Genomic DNA, 21,446 nt, shown 5'->3' with positions numbered 1-21,446 from the left:
ACTGGGCAAACTGGTGGGGTGCAGAGCTGTACTGGGGCTGGTGCAATGCTGAACTGGGAGCACTGGGCTGTACTGTGATCTGCACTGGGCTGTACTGGGAGCACTGGGCTATACTGGGAGCACTGGGCTGTACTGGGAGCTGCGCTGGGCTGTACTGGGAGCACTGGGCTGTACTGGGAGCACTGGGCTGTACTGGAGCTGCGCTGGGCTGTACTGGGAGCTGCGCTGGGCGCTCCCGCCCTCTGGCGGCCGAGCGGGGCACTGCAGGAGAGCCGCCGTGCGGGGACGGGGCGCGCTGGGGACAAAGGGGGGACAGAGGGGAACTGGGCTGTACTGGGGTCACTGGGCAGCCCTGGCAAGGCCTGGAGCCACCGGAGGTGGGGGAACACCGGGGAGTTACTGCGGTGTTCCTTGGGATACTCAGTTTTGCTGTGGTGGCCACATGGTGGTGGCAATGGGGGGCCCGGTGGCACTGGGGACGTAAGAGGGGGGCACTGGGAAGGCACACTGAGGGACCCAGCGACATTGGGGGGCCTCACTGAGTTTGGGGTGGTAACACAGAGGTGGCACTGCAGTGTCCCTGGGCGTTGGACAGGTTTTTTTTGGACTGGGGTGGGACATGGTCCCCACACAGGAACTGGAATTGCTTGGGAACACTGGGATTTCTTCCATAGTCACTGGGAAGTGTTACTGGAGAGGGTTTGGGAACCCTGTGGAGGGTATGCGGGTATCCCTGAGGACATGGTGCAGGTGTTGCTGGAGGGCCTGGGGACGCTGTGCAGGTGACACTGAGCTGGCCTGGTGGCACTGGGACTGTACAGGTGGGTGGCTGGGCAGGCTCACTAAGAAGTGCACCCAGAGGGCATGGGGACATTAGTGGAGGGTTCTGGGAGGGTCCCTGGGGACACAGGGTGCGGTGATGGAGGCTGGCATTCTATCACTGTGGGGAGTGCCCATGGGGACACTGGCATGGCTTAACTGGGGTGGTACAGTGGGCACTGCTCCAGAGCGGGGGCTTTGACCAGGTGAGATGGGGACAGTGGGGACATTAGCTCCCACTCTGACCTGATCCCAGCAGACACACCATCCCACCTCGCAATTCCAAACCCCTGGGGTCCACACCAGAGCTGGAGATGGGCAGGGGTCCCACTTCCCCCAGGGTGTCCGGGTCACTGCCCCAGCCCCGGGTGGAGGCAAAGCTGGGGCTGGTGGGGCCGGGGCACCCTCCCGGCAGAAGTGCTGACTCCGGGAACCTCGGGATTGCTGAGCTCAGCCCGCTGCGGATTGCAGGGGGTTTATCGGGGGGGCCCAGCTTAAGCCCCGGGTGCTGAGCGCAGCCCCCCGGCAGGCGGCCCCGGGGGACCTTGGCCCCGTCCTTGTCGCACACGGGCGGGCGGCGGTGGCAGCGGCGGCGGCGGGCGCGGGAGCGAGCGCTGGAGGCGGCGGGAGGCTGGAGCTCGCTGCCCATCCTGGTGCTGACCTCCAAGGAGCGGGTGCTGAACCGCAGGGCTGCGGGGCTGACCATGGGAGCCGGCGCCAGTGCCGAGGAGAAGCATTCCCGAGAGCTGGAGAAGAAGCTCAAGGAAGATGCTGAGAAGGATGCCAGGACCGTCAAGCTGCTGCTGCTGGGTAAGGGGGACACAACACCCCGGGGGACGTACCCATCCCTTGAGCACCTCGGCCTAACAGCCCACCCAATGCATCCCGGAAACCTACCAGTGCCCCTCAACCCAACCAGCACCCCCAACTCAACCAGCACCCCCAACCCAACCATCACCCCCCAACCCAACCAGCACCCCCAACCCAACCATCACCCCCCAACCCAACCAGCACCCCCCACAACTGCCCCCAAACCCCACCAGCCAATCCAACATTCCTCTGGCCCCCAAATGGACCCGCAAACCCAAGCAGCCCACCCTCACAGTCCATTCAACTTTCTCCTGACTCACCCAGGACCCTTAAAACCAAGCAGCCCACCCCAACATCAACCCCATTCCCAGCAGCCCTAAACCAAACCTCCCCTTCTCAAGAGCCCACCCAATGTTTCCCTGATGCCTCCAGCACCTTTAAACCAAACCAGCACAACCCAGGAGTGTCCCCAACAGCCTCCCACTCCCAGGCATCCCTAAAACCAACCAACCCCTCCCCATAAAACACCCAAAGTTTCCCTGACCCCACTCTAAACCAAATCAATCCAACAGCCCCCAGGCCCCTGCTCCTAAGCACCCCTAAGCCCAGTCAGCCCACTCTAACAGTCTTCTGACCCTCGAAGCACCCCTAAAGCAAACCAGTCAAACCAAAAAGCCCATTCAATGTTTCCTTTCTCCCTCAGTACCCTTAAACCCAACCAGACACCCCAACAGTCTCCCTATTCCCAGGATCCCCTAAACCAGCTCATCCCAACTTGCTCAGCATGCCTTACCAGGCGCCCCAAACACAACAGACCATCTCAACAAGAAGATGAGATCCTGAGATCCTAAGGTCCTAAGATTTACCCAAAGATCCCCTGGCTTCCATATATCCCTCAACCCAACCAGCCCACCTAACATCCCCCCTCTCCCAGGTTCCCCAGCCACAACCAAACCACCTTAAGAGCCTTCACCCACACAACCTATCACCACCCCAGCCCATCAGCACCCCTGCCCCAATGCTCCTAGGGACCCCATGCAGCCCGTTCCACCACCCCATGCCTGTCCCTGGAGCCCCCTTGTGCCGTGTGTCCCTCCCAGTCCTTCCCAGTCTCCCAGTGGTGCCTGAGGATGGGGTGCTGCGTATGTGGTGGGGCCGTGGGTGGCATCACTGTCCTCACAGCCTGGTCCAGGACACATCTGCCTGCACAGCCACAAGTTTGTGGCATTGGGTGTTGGGGTAGCGGGATGGCAGGGTTGCGATGTCACCACGTCCCCAACCCCTCCCCTGGGCTCCTGAGAGTGTCCTGGCTGAGCTGCTTCAGATCCCATTAGATGCAGCTGCTCAGGCTAACCTTAATGCCACTGGCACCAGGCTGTTAATCCCCCTGCACACCCTGAGCCACGGACCCAGCACAGCCAGCAGTGCCCGCAGCCACGTCAGGCACCAAGGTTCTCAATGAGCCAGTACAGGGCTCAGCTGGGAGTGCCCATGGCACCACCATGACCCCTGTTTTGTCCCCTTAGGAGCAGGGGAGTCGGGGAAGAGCACCATTGTCAAGCAGATGAAGTAAGTGCCAAGGGGGAGGGTCACTTGATGGTGCCCACCATGCACAGTGTCTGTCCCACACTGCAGCCATGGGGCGCCCCATCCCACTGTGCCTGACTGCCCCGTGCCACTGCCATGGGGTGCATGCATCCTGTGGCTCAGCTCCACGGCACCCAGCTCAGCCCCACGCCCGTGATCTTCCCCGGCCAGGATCATCCACCAGGACGGTTACTCGCTGGAGGAATGCCTGGAGTTCATTGCCATCATTTACAGCAACACGCTCCAGTCCATGCTGGCCATCGTGCGGGCCATGACCACCCTCAACATCCAGTACGGGGACACGGCTCGCCAGGTGAGGGGCATTCCATGTGGGGCAGGGGTTCCCCGCAGTCCACAGGCCCCACTGACCCCCTGTCCCTCACAGGACGATGCCCGTAAGCTGCTGCACCTCTCGGACACCATCGAGGAGGGGACCATGCCTAAGGAGATGTCAGAAATCATCGGGCGGCTCTGGAAGGACTCGGGCATCCAAGCCTGCTTTGACCGCGCCTCCGAGTACCAGCTCAACGACTCTGCAGGCTAGTACGTGCTGGGCTCAGGGAGAGTGGCTGAGGGAGGCATCAGGGGGGTTCCAACCCGTGTCTCATGCCCACCGCGTGCCTGGCCAGCTACCTGTCAGACCTGGAGCGCCTGGTGACCCCCGGCTACGTCCCCACAGAGCAGGACGTGCTGCGTTCCCGTGTCAAGACAACCGGCATCATTGAGACCCAGTTCTCCTTCAAAGACCTCAACTTCAGGTGGGGGCCAGGCCCCAGGGAGGGCTGGTGCCAGGGGGTGGGCAGGGAGGGGGGGTGCTGACCCTCCTTTGTCCTGCCCAGGATGTTCGACGTGGGCGGACAGCGCTCAGAGAGGAAGAAGTGGATCCACTGCTTTGAGGGTGTGACCTGCATCATCTTCATCGCGGCTCTCAGTGCCTACGACATGGTCCTGGTGGAGGATGATGAAGTGGTGAGGGACGCTCACCACCTCACACCCCCTCTGCTTTGCCCCAGTCATGACTTGGGTGTCACCAAGGGGCTGTGTCCCTCCGCAGAACCGCATGCATGAGAGCCTGCACCTCTTCAACAGCATCTGCAACCACCGCTACTTTGCCACCACCTCCATCGTCCTCTTCCTCAACAAGAAGGACGTTTTCCTGGAGAAGATCAAGAAGGCCCACCTCAGCATCTGCTTCCCCGACTATGACGGTGAGTGTGGCGGTGGCTGGGGATGGTGGGGTGCTGCTGGAGGCCTGGGTGCCACCACCCCCACAGGAGTCCCCCACCAGGTGTCCTCAGCACCCCATGCAATGGTGCTGCATGAGCCTTGCTGAGGGAGAGTGCAGGATTTGCCCACCTGAGGGAGCACTGGGTTGGCATTTTGGCGGGGGACCAGCCCAGGAAGGGACCCTGCTCACTGCCCCACCACCAGGTCCCAACACCTACGACGATGCGGGCAACTACATCAAGCTGCAGTTCCTGGAGCTGAACATGCGGCGGGACGTGAAGGAGATCTACTCCCACATGACCTGCGCCACCGATACCGAGAACGTCAAGTTCGTCTTTGACGCCGTCACTGATATCATCATCAAGGAGAACCTCAAGGACTGCGGGCTGTTCTGAGCCCCAGCCGAGCCCCCCCTCCCCTGGGACCAGCCCCGCTGCTGACCCCATTCCACCTCCACAACCATCTCCGCTTGCCCCAGACCCCTGGGATTTGACCTGCCCAGCTCCAAAGCCACCCCTGGTGAAGTGGGGGGGCTGGGGGGGGCGGGGGGCACAGTCTCACTCCCCCTCCCCACCCACTCTCCCACTGTGGGGTCCCCAGCTCTGCTGGGAGTCTCTGGAGGTTCAGGTCCAAGGGGTACCTGGATGACCCTGGATACTTTCGGGTGCTGCAGGTCCCTGGGTTACCCTCAGAGCTGTGGGGGACAGGGCTTCCCTTGGGTACTGAGGGTCCCTGAGTACCCCTTGGAGCAGAGGGGTGTTTGGGGGTCCTGAGTGTCCCTAGGTACTTGAGGGATCCTGGGGTGCCCCTGGGTTCCCTTTACGGCTGAGAGGTGCTGGGGTTCCCAGATGACCCTTGGCATTGGGGAGACTGGGGGATTTTAGGTGCCCCTTGGTGTTGGGAGTCCCTGGTACCCCTTGGAGCTGAGGGGTGTTAGGGGTTCCCTTGGGTGCTGGGGGGTACAGGTGCCCTCTGAAGCTCTGGGTGCTGGGATGGTCCCTCGGGTGCTGCTGGGTGTCCATGGGTGCCCCCCTGGAGCTGGGGGTGCTGGGAGTCTCCACAAACCCCAGAGCTGGGGGTCCTTTGGGTGTGGGGTGTCCATGGGTGATCCCTGGGGCTGGGGGTTCCTGTGGGCTGCTGGGTGCAAGGGGTGCTACATCTCCCTCTGGGCTACAGATCATTGGGTGTTCCTGGGTCCTGCGTGACCCCAGGGACTGTGATACTGAGGCTCCACTGTGCCACCATGTCACCGCTGCAGAGCCAGGGGCTGGTCATGTGTTTGTTCCCCCCCCACCCCACAGCCCCTCGGGGTAGGGCTCAGCCCCGCAGCAGCATCCCAGCTACACCCCCAAGGGCCCCACCACTGCCCTCACCTCCCACGAGCAGGGGCTTCTCCTGACCCCAGGGGGATGCCAACCCACCTTGTGTCCCTCTCCCACCCCTGGGGCCCACCCCAACCCTCCCACAGAGGTGAAGCGCCCCTGCCCACTCCCATGTCACACAGGGTGTTTCAGTACATATAATGTTTCTCTCTTATTTTTTTCCTTTCTACATTTTATTATTTCAAACCATGTGAACAGTTTGGTAGAAGATCCTGTGGGAAAAGCGAGGCCGCAGGCATCGGCTGGAGGGTCCCCCTGGGCTGGGGGGACAGCGGGGGCCGCTCTGTACAGCGGGCTCTCCTCACCCAATGCAACAGCTAGCCCTAAAAACTAGGCTTAGAAAGAGGGGGGGGATAGAGGCAGTGGGCAGCACCCCCTGCCCACCCTCCTGCCTGAGCTGCCCATCGGGATGGGGGCAGCAAGGCGGGGTGGGGTGCAGACCCTCCCCCCCAAAGGCACACGGTTGGGGGGTGGGCTGGCCACGGAGGATGGCACCACCACGTAGCACTTGATGCTTTTAAATAGTCTGGTAAAAAGGTTTCTTTAAAAAGTAACCTGTGCCCAACCGGTGTGGTGTGGTTTTTTTTTGCATGGTTTTGGGTTTGGTTTTGTTGTTTTTTTCTTTTTTTGGTTTTTTTTTTTTTCCTTTTTTTCTTTCTTCTTTCTTTTCTGGTTTACTAAAAGGAATGTCATCGGTCGTGTTTGTGGCTGGGTGGGCATCCCCGAGGGGACCCTGTGCCCCCTGTGCCAGCAACACTTGCAATGTAAACAGTGAGAGCTCCAGGGCTCAGGGTGAATGAAATGGGGGCTGGAAGGGCTGAGGTGGTACAAACCAAGATTAAAAACTCGTCTTCCCTGGAAGGGCAACGCCGGCGAGGAGGAGGACAATGGTGGGGAGCAAACACAGCCAGCAGGGGTTACGTGGGCCCTGCCACCATGCTGACATTTTAAAAGTCTCTTTACGTGGTGGGCGGAGGAATGAATCTGAAGAGAAGCAGGAGTGGGAGATGGCGTGGTCCTTCCTTTGCAGCTCCTAGGAGAGAGAGGTGGTGAGCAGGGGAGGGTCTGGGGACAGGGGAGCCTGCAGCTGAAGGATGGTCCATGGCCACCACCCACCTGAGCCTCAGAAGAGACCACAGTCCTTCAGGTTGTTTTTGATGATGACGTCGGTGACGGCGTCGAAGACAAACTGCACGTTCTTGGTGTCCGTGGCACAGGTGAAGTGGGTGTAGATCTCCTTGGTGTCCTTTCTCTTGTTCAGGTCCTCAAACTTGCTCTGTATGTAGCTGGCTGCCTCGTCATACTTGTTGGCCCCTGGGCAAGAAGAGACACTGGGCTACCCCACAGTCGCCCACAGCCACCAAAGGGTTTGGGCTTGGCCCTCCACAGCCACTGTCCTGTTGCCAAATTGAGGCTCCAGAGGCAGAATGACCTTCAGATAACCCCCCTTCAGGACAGCTGCCCCTTGTGTTGGGTCCCCCCACATCTCCTGGGACAACCCAAACACCCATCACACCCCACTTGCTGCCCCAACCCACTGCTCCTGCCAGGAGGGCAGGGGGCACAGAGGGTCCCAGTGGTACCTGTGTACTCAGGGAAGCAGATGGTGAGGGAGCTGTGCACAATCTTCTCCTCAAAGAGGTCCTTCTTGTTGAGGAAGAGGATGATGGATGTGTCTGTGAACCACTTGTTATTGCAGATGCTGTCAAACAGCTTCATGCTCTCATGCATCCGGTTCTGGCAGGGAAGATGGCAGTATGAGCCAGGCAGGGACCCCCAGGCAGCACCCACCCCACTGCTCCCCAAACTGCCACCCCTCATGCTCCTGCCTGCCTGTGCAGGGGATGCCAATGGCCCTGCAAGGCTTGGGCAACACTGCCCAGGGCCCTTGTGGCCACCAGAGGCAACAGCTCATGGCACTGGTTCCATGCCCATGACTCACCATCTCCTCATCTTCAGCCAGCACCAGGTCATAGGCACTCAGGGCCACACAGAAAATGATGGCTGTCACCCCCTCGAAGCAGTGGATCCACTTCTTCCGTTCTGAGCGCTGGCCTCCCACATCGAACATCCTGCAGCAGGGGATTGACACGGGATAGATGGCAGCTCCCAGCCCCACCACCCTCACCCCATGCCCTGCCTCAGTGACCCCAGCTGCTGGAGCAGGAGCAGCACTGGTGCAGACAGAGCACAGGGCCTCTGCCAGTACTGAAGATCGGCCCCAGCTCCTGCTGCCAGGACAGTGCCCAGGCTCATTTCCCAGCCAAAGCACATCCCTGACATGAGCTGGGGCAGGATCAGGCCACCTTTCCCAGGGGCTGTCAGTGTCATGTTCCCCAGAGACCTGCTCCAGGGCAGGCACAGCAGGGCTTTGCCAGAGACCTTGGACCAAGGAGAGCCAAGGCAGTGTGGGCTCAGCAGGATTGTGGCAGCAGCAGGGCTCGGGGATGATCCTGATGCACCATGTGCCCCTCCCTCCACGGGCAGCAGAGGATGCCCTGCCTCCATGGAGAAGAGGCCAGCAGCAGCATTCCACATCCACTGCCACGCCCATTGCCAACTGCTTGGCTGGCGGGAAGGCTTCCCCACTGGGACACACTGCATTCCCCCAGACCACCCTCACTGCCACCCCGAAGTGCTGCCCTGGCAATGCACAACCAAGTGTCTCCATTCTACCAGGGTGGCATCAGGGTCCCTGCGAGCCCCCTGCATTCAGAGAGGACCCCAGCAGATATTTCTGACATCAGCTCTGTTGCCATGGGACCAAATCCCCTGGGGATGTGCACAATGGCAGCTTTTTGCCTCCGAAACTGGAGCCCTTATTATTTCCCGTGGGTTTTCAGTGGAAAGCAACCACGGGGTGCCAGCAGGCAGCGCTGCCACTGCCTGACCCCGAGCCCCCAGCTCCTGCCCAGCGCCCTTCCTGCAGCGGAAGCAGCGTCACAGCAGCGGGAGGAGGGACGCCTTCCCCCTCCCCTCCTCGCCAGAGCCTGGATCCGCCCCCAGGCTCAGTTCTGTGAAGTGTTTTTGAGGCTGCTCCAGCTATTTCAGCGGTTTCCGCTCTCTGAGGCAGCAGTTCCCGCCATGAGCAAACCAGGAGGTGGGGAGAACTGAGTGCACACAGTGTGTACCCATGCTCCATCTGAACATGGGGAGGAAGGGTTTTTTTTTGCTTTCAAAAAGGCAAAAGGGAAAGATGTCAGACATACTTGAAGTGCAGGTCCTTAAAGGTGAAGTGAGTCTCTACGATGCCCGTGGTCTTCACCCTGGTGCGCAGCACATCCTGCTGGGTGGGGATGTAGTCAGCACGGGCTATCCTCTCCAGGTCGTTCAGGTAGCTGGGGACAAAGAGGAAAGGTGCTGTGGGAGCTGGACCGTGGGGCACGACCCACCCAGATCCCATGGGATATCCCCACACTGGCCCAGAGTCCCCTGTGCATCTCCCAGCATTGCTCAGTTGAGGTGGGCAGTACCAAGCTGGGACGCACAGCAGAGTCCCCAAGTGCATCCCGGGGTAACCCCATGTCCCTGTCAGACACAGGCGAGGCAGGACACCAGTGGCCAGGGACACACAGGAATGAGGGACTGGGGGCAGTGTGCTGGCACTGGGAGCCCAGCAGAGGATGCAGCCGGTGCTGAGGGGCTCACCCCATTTCCCTGACTGTTTGCACAGGGGGAAATGGCAAGAGGAAAATATTCAGTGCTATGGCAACCAGCCGCAGTGCCGGCGGAAACAATCGATGGCGCCATGCCATTTATAGTCAAAAACACAAAGGGACAGCGTCCTGGGAGGAAGCAGGAGGTGGGAGGCTGGAGAGACAGGGAGCAGCACCATGGGGGCTGCAGGAGTCCCGAGCCCCCCGGGAGCATCACCTGCCCTGCTGCCTGCATGGCCACAGGTGGTGGCCGGGTCCCCAGTGTGCAACACACACCAGCACTGATGAGGGCTGCCAGGGGGATCAAGGCAGGTTTTGATTTCTCCAGCTCACATTGCTTTAATTGGGTTACTACAAATGGGCTCCTTTAAGCAAATTAGGCTTGTCTTAATTAAGGCATTTGTGGCCCTGTAATCTGGTGAAAGCCAGATTACAGCCCGCAAGGCCATAGGGATCCTTGGCTCCGACTGCAGCACGGCCACTCGCCAGCTCCTGGGAAACCCTGCAGCGTGTCAGGGCAAGGCCAGGGCTGGAGGTGCCCCAGGAGCCTGCTGTGGGTGTGAGGGTGGGGGACCTGCACGTTACTGCTGCAGAGCTGCTCAAAAACAGCCGGAAACACACATGGCCTCTGGCTACGAAAAACAGGAAACGCCACAGCAGGGCCCTGCGCAGCACCGCAGGCTCTTGGACATTGCATCAAGCCCCAGGGTGCTGGTGAGCACCACCCCGGCACTGTTATAACTCTCAGAGGCAGAGGAGGAACAGGACAGGGGCTGCTGTGCTGCAGAGGGCTGCAGCACAGGTGGGCTGTGTGCTGGGCACAACATGGGGCTCCTCATTCCCATTCTGTCCTGTTCCAGCAGCACCATGGGCACATCATCCCTGTGAGATGGGCAAGGGATTGGCCACTGCACAGGCATCTCCACAGGGCTGGAAAAAGGCTGGAGCAACAGCTTGAAGGTGCTCCTAATTAATGGTTGTCCAACCCCCACCATGTGCTAAACACTCCATAATGGCACTGACAGCGACAGGCACTTGGCAGACACTGTGCAGATACACCTGCTCCAAGTGTGTGTGCAAGCTCCCTGGCACCTGCTGGGTGTTCTGTGCTTCCAAACCAGCACCCACTGCCAGGGAAATGCCAGGGCTGGCTGGGGAGTGATGGGGTTGAGCAGACAGGGGCTGGGGAAGGTGGGTGTGTGCCTGTCGGAAGTGAAAGCTGCGGGTGCCGGGGGAAAGAGCTGACAGGAGCTTCTCCAGGTTTGGGGCTTGCCAGGAGCTTTCCAGCAGTCTCTTCCCCACAGTGATCTCCATGCAAAAGAAGGACCTGACACTGCCGTGCATGAGGGGACAGCTGGGATGGCAGTGAGTCCCAAGTGTGCAGGATCCCAGGCAAGGCCAGGCTTGGTGGGGTGTTCCTGGCACACCATGAGCTCCCCTGACACTGCTTTACCATAAGGGGTCTGGGTGGAGAGGGTAGGAGGGCACTGTGCAAGCTGAACACAGATTCAGCTGTGTTGCTCTCTCCAGCAATGGTACATTAGGCAGATTAACTTTATTTATTAATCTCTTCAAAAATAAACCCAACCAGCTGCAGCAATCTACCTAAACACCAATTTGCTGGGTAATGCACAAGCATAATGCCAAGTCTTTCTGTATAAAAACGGTTAAAAGAAAAAGAGAAGCCTTTTGAGCATCCTACTCATCAAGTGTCCCCAGGGCTTTCCTTGGGAATTTTTCCTGCCTTGACAGCCCATGAAGGGTGATGAGGATGGGCTGTGCTCATGAGTGGGCAGCCAGTGGAGAACATCTCCTGGGGAAGGGCAGAGGGGACAGAGCAGTGGCAGGAGGGGGATGCCCCAGTGCCCCCCTCCCAGGGTACACAGCACCCCGCCAGAGAAGGAAACAGCTTTCGAAACATCCGCCTTCCCAGTTCCGCTCGGGCTCAGCCCCAGCACCATGCGGGAAGTGGCAGCACCAGCTCCTAAGCCTGGTGAGGTTGAACAGCAGCCCCTGGGGGGATTTTCTGCTGCTTGATAAAAGCACTGTGGCTCACAGGGCTCAGCTGAGCTGGGGCAGAGGAGGGGGCACTCACTAGGCAGCAGAGTCGTTCAGCTGGTACTCCCGGGAGCGGTTGAAGCAAGCCTGGACCCCGTTGTCAGCCCACAGCCTCCGGATGACGTTGGCCAGGTCCTCGGGCATGATGCCCTGCTCCTCAGCAGTGGAGGAGAGTGCAAACAGCTGCCGAGCATCATCCTGCAGGAATAAAACAGCTTGAGCATTGGCACAGACTTACTGAAGCTCACTCACTCAAAGGGCCTGATAGGGGCCCATCAGGGAACAGCAGGGCTTGGGCTGAGCCACCTTTAATCCTAGTCCAGTTTTAGACACATCTGTTTTAGCCACCAAGAACCCCCCTTCCTGCAAGGCACAGTGGGAGAAGGAGGGCACTCACCGCTCTGGAGGAGTCTCCAAAGTCAATCTGCAGGTTCCCCATCGCCTTGATGATAGCCATAATGGACTGGATGGTGTTGCTGTAGACCACAGCTTTGTACTGCCGGCACTCCTCCTCTGAATAGCCATCCTCATGGATGATCCTGGGGCAGGGAAGAGACACAGGCAAGGTCAGCCCTTTGTGGGATACCCCAGGATGCTGCTCCCCATCCATGCTCTGTGGCAACACTGATTGGGAGCTTTCCCTGTCAGCCACTGGTTTTGGAGCCTGTGGCCAATGCCTGAGCAGTGTCAGCCACAGTGACAGTGCAGGGACCACTCACTTCATCTGTTTGACGATGGTGCTCTTCCCAGACTCGCCAGCACCTGTGGAGAAAGGAGAAGGGATGAGGTCCTGTGCAAAGCCAGGAACCCTTACCCTACTGGGACACCCGCCCAGCCCACAGAGGGAATGCAGCAGGTGCTTCAGCCATTGGAGAAGCAGCATTAAGCCAGAGCAGATGACTGGATCAGCACTGGAAACGTCAGGACCAAAAAAAGAGGGAACAAATGTAGAGCCTGGGGGGCCCTCGCAATAGGTCCCAAGGGAAGAAATGACACCTGCTCTAGGCCAGGAAAATGGCATCAACACACTAACATTTTCCCCACAACCCTAACATGCCACAGCTGACAGGCAATCCTGGCTTTGGCTGGACCTAGGGACTCCCTGTGACAAGGGGGCCAAGCTCTGCAGAACCTGAGATGCCACATCCCACATTCCCTCTGTGCTGAGGAAAATGGAGCACCAGCCCCAGCACACATCCACAGCTGGAGGCAGCAGCAGCCAGGATGCAGGGATGCTTGTGCCACAAGGTACAGGCAGGGAACTCGGGAATAAGTTGCCACCTCCAGCAGCCAGCTCAAGCGATCCCAGCGGGCTCAGCCGCCCCCGGGCTGGTTCCTAAATAGCGTGCACTTCCCAGCCTGAGCACTTCCCAGCCTGCCGGGTCCTGAGCCCCAGCCTGCTGCAGAGGCGGCTGCCAGCAGGGAGAGCCGATGGCTTTTGGGGTCGTTTTGTTTGCCAGCATCCAAAGGCAGGGTTCTGTGAATTCAGCGAGACAGGCAGGGTGCCTAAGGTTCTCCTTCCCTCACCCTGTCCCCCCCTAGGGACATCACCCCACGCAGGCAATGTGCAGCTCAGCCCAGCCCTCCCTCCACTGGCTGAGAGCAGGGAAGAAGCCAAGTCACCCCGGCTGCAAGAAAGGGGAAGCCAAAAGGGGAAGCTGAAAGAAAGAGGCATGTCCCTTGTCCCCTCTTTGTGCAGGGAGTGTCACGAGATGGATGAGTGCCTGGCTCGTCTTGCCCCAAGACCCCCAGCAGGATGAGGCGCCTTTGGCTGGGGACAAGTGTGGTCTCTGCCTCCAGGTGTGAATCCCAGAGGATCCCCCAAGCAAAGCCCATCCCTGTATCCTCTCACAGCCCTTTTTGTGGGTTCCCCAATGCTGCCCTTGGCCATGGAGCTACCCTTACAGGCGGCCCCAAGCAGGATGGTGCCAGCACGGCCACAGAGGGGGCAGAGATTACAGAGGAGGTTTAAAAAAATCAGGAAAAAAAAAAAAAAGCAGATTATGCTAAAATTAACTGGGAAAAACAGGGTCCATCGTGCCAGCTGAGACATGGTGGCAGGGAACAAACTCCTTGTACGCTTGTCACCAGTCTGAACACCACCAGGTGACAGGCATGCACTCTCAGGGACATCACTGTGGGCAGTGCTCAGGGCATGGAGCGCCCTGATTCTGGGGCTATACTGAGGCTATAGAGACCCTGTATTTCCCACTCGAGCACCTTGCTCCGTGGTTCCTATGCTGTATGTGCCAAGGGAGGGGCTCTGCTCAGCTCAGAGGTCACTGCCCAGCACAGCAGGGGCTCTCAGCACTGCTGACCCATCCTTCCCCAGGATGCTGACGCGGCACCCGGCACAGCCCGGCCAGTGCTCGTGGTCAGTGCTGGCAACTCCTGCCTGGAGCTGGGAGCAGGGGGGAAGGACTCGGCATAGCCCTTCATTTTTTCCATTAAATATCTCTCGTTTCTAACACCATCCCATAGCACTGGATCTGGTGGCCAGTGGCATTCACTCAATCCTTTCTCAGAGGGTGCCTGGACAAGGAAACTGAGGCACACGGCAAGCAAGAACCTGGATTATCAGCATCTCTGAGGTGAGGTGACAGACAGCCATCCCTGGCTCCTCCTCTCTCTGACCCCGCATGATATTTTCTCCCTGCCAGGAGGGAACAACCCTGCCGGGGCCTCCTGCTTTCTCCGGGCTGGGTGACAGTCACAGGGTGACCGTCACCAAGGCTGGCTATTTCCTTGCAAACTTCCTCCACATCTCCCGGCTCCTTCCCATCCCCCTGAGGAAGGCAGCCATGTTCCAAGTCAGCACCTCTGCCTCCCATCAGACGCTTGCCCAGCACAGGAGATTGTACACTAGCAGTGAGCAGGAATTTGGATGTGAATTAACAGCCCCCCCTCCCCACGCGGGGGACCCTCCCCAGCCCCCTCCATGAGCGCAGCGGAGGGGAAGGATTTCCAATCCCCGGAAAACCCCAGCTGCCGCCCATTCAGCCCCAAAACAATTCCTGGGCTGGATGCCAACTGCCAGTTCCCACCCTCCAGCCCAGCCCGGGCAGGATGAGGCAGTGTCAGAGGAGCTCTGGACTCCTGTGCCGGCATATCAGGGGGAGGGTGGAGACCCCCCAGTAGCATGGGCTGACCCCAAGGCTGTGCTTCCTCCAGCCCTGCCTCTCTGCAGGCAGTGCTTGTTCCCAGGGCAGTGCCTGGCAAAAACAGGACGAGAGCTCTCTCTTGGGCTCATTTCCTCCTTTCTTTGTTAAAAATAATCTCCAAAAATTTAAAATAAGCACGCAGCTGCCTGGCTCCAGAACTCCCTGCTAATCCACTGGCAAAAACTTTATTGAGCCAACATATATATTTTGCAGCCCATGATTTATGATGCTTTCTGGGCAGCAGATATTTAGTGCAATATATGCACATACTTCTGGGCAGCACCTATGTAATCCCTGTATTTTAAGAGCTGGCCACAGGTTTCAGGATCCACCTCACCCCGCATCACTGAGAGGGGATTTTCCATTTTTCCACACGACACCATCCTTTCAAATATTCAGGCATAGATGGAAGCAATGCATAGCTGGAAAATTCTCATTATGGAGGAAAAGCTGAAATTCAATCCACCAGCAGGTCCAGAGCCACCCCCCATCCCCAGCACCCAGAGGCCCAGCCCCTGCTGCTGTCCCGGCAAGCTTTCCCAACCTGGCAAACAGCAGCTATGATCTGAGCATGGATTTACAGATGGGTTTTAGCTCTGAACAAACCCACCAATCCCTTTCCCTGCAGGACAGACAGATAGCAGGACAGAGGGACGTCTGCAGAGCCCACTCCCCTTGGCACCTGCAGGATCCCCACCATCAAATGGGACAGACAAAGAGGTGTGTTAAAAGCAGAGTTACCCTAAAGACTCTAATAACAAAAAGAGATTCCCCTCGACATTTTCCTCCCTACCCAAAACAGATGGAAAATTGCTGTAAAAATAATTACATTTTTTTAAAACCCCACAGTGACACAGGGCGTTTTTCCCAAGGGCCATCCCATTCCAGCACAGGGCTGGCTGCTTCCCAGAAGGAGCCATGCATCGTTGGCTGGTGGAATGCCACGTCCTCAGGCAGGACCTCAAAAAATTGGGGGGTGCAGACCCCCTGTACAAGGCAGCTGATAGAGATGCAAAAAAGAAAAAAACCAAACCAAACCCACAAAAATATATAAAACAGAAATAAATTGGCAGCACGAAGGATGCTCGGGGCACACAGGGAGGAGGTGAGCTGGGGAAGGTTTCCCAGGGGGAGCATGGAAAATGCACCCCCGGTGCCAACACGGGGCACCAGTGTCCACAAGCTGGACAAAACTATCCTTGTGCTGGGCTTTTTCCAGGAATCCTGAAACTTTGCTGCTCTGTTTCTGTCCCTGCCATGGCCAGAGTGTTCCCTCTCCCCCTGCACCACTGCTGCCATGTGCCCCCAGGCCTGAGTGCCATTATCCTGTCCACCCTGCCCTGACAGGATGGGGCCTCACCCTCTGGCACAGCTGGGATGCTGCCGGCACCCAAATCCCCCCGGCTGGGTTTTCCACCAGGGATGGAGGATTACTCAGCTCCTCTGGCTCCGGTGATTCAAGCAGTCTCCGGGCCGGAAAGCCACGCTCCGGCCTGGAGCAGGAAACCCGGTGGCTGCAGAAAGGCCAGGCCAGCCCTGGCTGCAGCAACAGTGCCTGGGGACACCGTGATCCCAGCCCTGGGTAGGCTCAGACCAGGGGACACCATAAATATATATAGGTGAAGATAGATATATATATATTTATATGTGCTTTAAATCAATGTATATGTTGCTCCATAAAAAAGTAAGACAGTATGTGTGTATATATATACACACAAACACACCAAAAAGTTAAAATATAAAATGCATTTCTAATGTACATCTGTAAAAATATATGTTAAACACATACATATAAGCCTGCTTCTTCCCCTGGGCAAAGTCTAAGTGCTCATCTTGGAGCAGAGGGCAGCTGCCAGCCCCTAGGACATCACCAGTGGGGGCATTGTAGTGACCCATCCCATTCCAACCCATCCCAGGTAATACACCAGCTTCAGGGATTGGATGTCAGCAGATCCCTCTGGATCTAACAGCACTGAGTTCTTCCCTGGTCCCCCTCACTGTGACATCTCCTAGCCATCACAAAAACAGCATTAGGGCTCCCAGTGTCCCCACTGAAGGGAGAACCCAACCCCTCCAACAGCCAGGACTGAGGAAGGAGTGGGGTCAGAAACAACCCCCACGACAGGACCAAGCACAGCAAAGGAGGCGGCTCACACAGAACCCAGGGCAATTCTGGAGCCACACAACCTCTGAAAGTCACAGCTGGTCCCTCCCTTCCTCTATTTTTATGCAAGCCCAAAAAAAAAAAAAAAAAAAAAAAAAAAGCTGCTTCCGAGCCCTGCCCAGCCACTGTCTGTCCCAGGCAGGATCTGGTACAGGCAGTTCCTACATGACGTACCCTGGTGCCACCAAGGGCAGTGTCCTCATCCCAGGGTCTGCACCTAGAGCAGACCCCAGGGGATTAACATCATCACCCCACCAGTGCCTTCTCCACCTCTAACGCAGCTGGGAAATCCTTCACTTTCCTAATCCTCCAAAGCTAAGGAATAAGGGGCTTTGAGCACAGCAATCACCTTCCTGCTGCCAACCCTGAATCCCCCTGGAGCATCCCAGCTCCCACAGGAAGGAGGTGGCTTGGCCAGAACACTGCTGCCCAGCAGAAACAGCCACTGACTGCAGGGCTTTGTGTGCTAGGGATGGTGAGGAGCTGACAGTGGCACCAGGAGGTGTTGGAACCATGGGGCAGATGCTCCAGGTGCTTTTAGGTGTCAGTGATGGCTCCTGGCTCCTCCCAGCACCAAAACCGTGGGAGAATGGTGGTTTCCAGTAGCAGGGAGGGACACATTCTTTGTTTGGGGGAATTGCTTTGCCTGGGGGATATTGCCTCATCTGGGTCTTTTCTCTATCAGAGACTGGAGCTTCAAACTATCTGGCAGACACTCACTTTGCCAGAGCAAACAGCAGAGGAAAACCTGAAGGCATGGACAGGTGCCACAGCAGGAGCAGTGCTGTGCCCACACCTGCAGAGCTGTGTGCCACTGGGGGGTCCTGGCTGTCCTCACTGCCCTGACAGTGTCCATTCCTCCCCAGCTCACCCACCACGGCAGAGGAAAGGCAAGAGGCAGCTCATGGCCACATACAGAGCACAGCACAGATCTGAGGCACCGGCAGCAGTCAGCCCCAAGCCTTCTCTGCTCCTACACTGCTGATGCCATCACCACACTCCGAGACCAGTGCCTTCCACTCACACAGTGCCCTGCCTGGCTGTGGTGCCCTGTGGGACACCATGAGTTGACACCAAAAAATATGCCACACTTGGAAGAGACATTTCCTCTTTATGCCGTAGGTTGATGCAGCACAAAGGGTGAAGCTGCTTTGCTCTTTAGTTTTTGCCTCCCTTTTTCTGGAGGAGGTGGGAGGGCTGCAGCCCCCATGGAGGACCCTGGAGCTCTGCCTTGCTGAGAGTGATGAGGAGCTGTGGTGCTCACCAAAAGACATGTGAGGCCTCAGGTCTCCTCAAAGCTTCCCCTGACCATGAGGAAAAAAATAAGCCATACAAAGGGTGAGCAGCAGGGAGGTGCGAGCATCCCCCCAGCACTGCGGTCCCACCTCACAGAGGGGACATGTCACAAGCCCCAGGGGGACAGTGCTGGCCACACCTGCCCAGCAGCTCCCTGCTGGCTTGGGAAGATTTTCCGGCCAAGGCTCAGCTCGGAAATGGGCAGTGCTGACCCAAGGCTCTGGTGCTATTGACACCTGAACAGCTGCAAGGGGAAGAAAAAGCCATTTTTTTTTAATGTACAAAAAGAGCCATTTTGCTCTATTTTTGGCTTTAGAAAGCAGCTGAGATCAGAACTGCCGCTCGTAAACACTGGCCCCAGCAGAAGGGAGTGAGGACATCCTCTTCCTCCTCCTGCCTCCACTTCAGGACAGAGCAAGACCCAGGAAAGGGATGTCAGCCAGTCAGCCTACAGCACAATCCTCATCATCCAGCGAGCCCCCAGCTGCTCCTCGGTGATGCTCAGCACCAACAGGATGGGCCCTCCCCACCTGGGCACCCAGAGCTCACAGCACTAGGGTGATACTGCCTGGAGAGTCCCAGGAGCCTCCCGAGGCTGGAGGTGACAAACCCCCTTGGCCAGTGACCTCCCCATTACTCCTCACCAGGCACTGGGCTGAGAGGAGCAGACCTGGCAGCAAAGCCAGAATGGGAGAAGCTCACAGCAAAGAGCCACCACGTGCTCCTCCACTATCCCACGGGTTCCACTCCCTTCACTCTGCCTTCCACAGAAAAAAAATGGGGCAGCGAGTGTGCCCGACCATGGAGCCCCCCAGACAGCACAGAACCCCTCCCAACATCCCCAGGATGGGTTTTGTTGCCAGCACTGCTCGTGCCAAGGCAAAAAGAATCAAAATAAAATAAAACAAAAAAGAGCCGCGCTCTGATAAAGGAGCATTTTAAGGCGTTAATTACGTATTTCTCAAGGCAGGCAGGGGTTGAGCAAATAAAGGCCTGCCGGATTTCAGCGTGACTTCCTGCTGCTGGCAGCTTCCTCTGCAGACAGCAGATGAGTCCAAAGACATTTTCTGTCAGGGTTCCCTCTGTCCCGCTGCCCCACGGAGCCATGGGAGCCTTGCAGCTCCCAGCTCGCACCTGGAGGGAAGCCCTCCCTGGGAATTTCGCAAAGGGAATAAAAAGCCCAACTGGGAGTCATTAAGAGAAATAATGAATTAAAATAACGAAGTGCTGCCTTGCCCGCAGGCACAGGGCAGGGCTGTGAACGCCCATGGGAGCATCACCAGGGTGCTTTGAAGAGGAAAGCGGCCCGTTATCAGTACCCAAATCGAGTGTCCGTGAGGCAGAGAGCCCGTGGGCTGTGGGGGGTCCTGCCCACGGCAGGCAATGGCCCAAGCCCCCCAAACCTCCACGGAGAGGGCAGGGTGATGGAGAGGCTCAGGCTTGGCTCAGGGCTCCAGTGGGGAAGGCACGGGGCAATGGGTGCCTGTCAGCCCCGTTATCTCCAGAAGCCAGGGTAAGAGCAGCCCATGGAGGAGTCCAGGGATCCTGGGCAGGTGGGACGGGGTGCCAGAGCTTGCAGGACCTTTGCTGGGGGGACACATCCAACAGCTGAGTGGGGATGCCCCCACCTTTGTCCTAAAGGGATATGTCCAGACTGGACACTGACCATTTGGGGGGACAGTACCATAGTGGGGTGTCACTTCGGGAGGGATCCCCACAGCCCAGGGTGGGGTGGCAGCCTCTCTGAGGGGCATCCAAGGCTTGCTGTAGGGCCAGCACCCCACTGCCAGGGGGATCCCCAGGGCTGGCATCCTGCTCACAGAGGGGTGGGGAAAGAACCCCAATGTGGAGGGGACCCAGGATCTGCTGTGGGTACAGGGCTCCATTCCTGTGGGGAAACCCTGGGAACCGGGATGGGGTCAACACCCCACTCCTGTGCGGAGAGACACTGGGAGCTGGGATGGGGCCAACATCCCATTCCTGGGGGGGGAGGGGGTGGGAATCCGTGGGAATTGGGATAAGATCAATAACCCACTCCTGGAGGGAATCCCTAGGATTTCGGATTGAATCAACATCTCACTCCTCGAGGGAATGCCTGGGATGGGACCCACACCCCAGTTCTCGGGAGGATGCCTGAGACCTGGGATGGGATCAACACCTCACTCCCGGGGGGGATTCCTCGGACCTGGGATGGAATCAGCATCCGACTCTTGGGGGAAACCCTAAGGCCTGCTGCTCCATCGGTGGGGGGGAACCCGGAAGCCTGGGGCGGGGCAGGCCCCGGTTCCCGGGGACATCCCCGCGGCCCGAGATGGAGCCCACAGCTCACCGTGGGGAGAACCCGAAGCCTGGGCTGGGGCCAGCATCCCACTGACGGGGGATCCCCGGGGCGGGGCGGGGCACTCCGGGCGCTGGTACCCAGGATCGCGCCGGGGCAGCGGGGGGCGGAGGCGGCGAGGCCGCCCGGTTCCGGCAGGGCCGAGCCGGGTGAAGAAGCCAAGATGGGGGGCCCGGGGGTGGGGCCCGGGGGGGTCTTACCCAGCAGCAGCAGTTTCACCTCCCGCGCCGCCTTCTCGCCGTCCTCCCGCAGGTTCTTGTCGATCATGCGAGAGCGCTCGGCGGCCGCCTTGTCCTCGGCGCTCACGGTGCAGCCCATGGCGGCGGCGGCGGCGGCTGCTGCGCGCCCGCGGCTCTGCCGGCCCGGCCCGGCCCGCCCCGACAGGCCCCGCCCCCGGGCTCGCAGGGCGGGGCCTGCCAGGGCGGGGCCAATGGGGCGTAGCCAATGGGCGGGGTGCTGGCGGGGCGGTGCTGGTGGGCGGGGCTTGTGGGGCGGGGCCCCTCTCTGTCGGCGCGCGGGCCCTCAGGCGGCGGCGGCCGGTAACGGCGGGGGAGGGGCGGGGGGACACGGGCTGAGGGACGGCAGGGAGCAGGGACACGGGGTGTCCCGGGATAGACATGGGAGGGACACCGTGTGTCCTGGGATAGACATGGGAGGGACACGGGGTGTCCCCGGATAGACGTGTGCGTGGGACACGGTGTGTCCCGGGATAGACGTGTGCGTGGGACACGGTGTGTCGCAGGACACACATGGGGAGGGGGAGATGGAGTCTGGGGGCTGCGTTTTGGGGCCCTTTGGGCGCAGAGCAGTGGGTGCAGCCCTGGGAACAGTGGTTTGGGTGATGCTGTGTTTCAGGGCTGCCTTCTGTGGAGTCTCGGTGTCACAGGGTGGTGGCTCAGAGCTTGGGCATCTCTCACCCCTCTGTATCCCCTGCCACAGCAGGAGGGA

At 58.9% G+C, this 21,446-nt stretch overlaps 2 protein-coding genes across 2 annotated transcripts; one reads left to right on the top strand and one right to left on the bottom strand.

Moving 5' to 3' along the window:
• The first annotated feature begins 1,523 nt into the window (after positions 1-1,523).
• GNAT1 (G protein subunit alpha transducin 1) lies at positions 1,524-4,838 on the top strand. Its single transcript, XM_066557887.1, has 8 exons — positions 1,524-1,629; positions 3,156-3,198; positions 3,388-3,529; positions 3,602-3,759; positions 3,846-3,974; positions 4,056-4,185; positions 4,271-4,424; positions 4,648-4,838. The coding sequence occupies exons 1-8, from the start codon at positions 1,524-1,526 to the stop codon at positions 4,836-4,838; spliced, it is 1,053 nt and encodes a 350-aa protein (XP_066413984.1).
• Positions 4,839-5,963: 1,125 nt separating this feature from the next.
• On the bottom strand, positions 5,964-20,864 carry GNAI2 (G protein subunit alpha i2). The gene is made up of 9 exons (XM_066557890.1): positions 20,699-20,864; positions 12,259-12,301; positions 11,937-12,078; positions 11,577-11,737; positions 9,035-9,163; positions 7,768-7,897; positions 7,409-7,562; positions 6,942-7,139; positions 5,964-6,858 (listed from the first exon to the last, which is right to left on the bottom strand). Exons 1-8 carry the CDS (start codon positions 20,814-20,816, stop codon positions 6,949-6,951), a joined length of 1,068 nt encoding a protein of 355 aa, XP_066413987.1. The 5' UTR covers positions 20,817-20,864; the 3' UTR covers positions 5,964-6,858; positions 6,942-6,948.
• Positions 20,865-21,446: the final 582 nt, after the last annotated feature.

Source organism: Molothrus aeneus, chromosome 12, assembly GCF_037042795.1.
Source record: "Molothrus aeneus isolate 106 chromosome 12, BPBGC_Maene_1.0, whole genome shotgun sequence".
Classification (NCBI taxonomy): domain Eukaryota; kingdom Metazoa; phylum Chordata; class Aves; order Passeriformes; family Icteridae; genus Molothrus; species Molothrus aeneus.
Note: the sequence above shows the minus strand (reverse complement) of the source record. Positions and strands in the feature narration are given on the sequence as shown.

What these genes read in the sequence shown, in the direction of transcription:
- GNAT1 (XM_066557887.1), top strand. Translation starts at nt 1,524, where the DNA reads ATGGGAGCCGGCGCCAGTGCCGAGGAGAAGCATTCCCGAGAGCTGGAG. An exon ending in CGTCAAGCTGCTGCTGCTGG is followed by an intron (nt 1,630 to 3,155) that starts GTAAGGGGGACA and finishes TTGTCCCCTTAG; the next exon opens with GAGCAGGGGAGTCGGGGAAG. An exon ending in CTGCTTCCCCGACTATGACG is followed by an intron (nt 4,425 to 4,647) that starts GTGAGTGTGGCG and finishes CCCCACCACCAG; the next exon opens with GTCCCAACACCTACGACGAT.
- GNAI2 (XM_066557890.1), bottom strand. Translation starts at nt 20,816, where the DNA reads ATGGGCTGCACCGTGAGCGCCGAGGACAAGGCGGCCGCCGAGCGCTCT. An exon ending in GGTGAAACTGCTGCTGCTGG is followed by an intron (nt 12,302 to 20,698) that starts GTAAGACCCCCC and finishes CTTTCTCCACAG; the next exon opens with GTGCTGGCGAGTCTGGGAAG. An exon ending in CTGCTTCCCTGAGTACACAG is followed by an intron (nt 7,140 to 7,408) that starts GTACCACTGGGA and finishes CTTCTTGCCCAG; the next exon opens with GGGCCAACAAGTATGACGAG.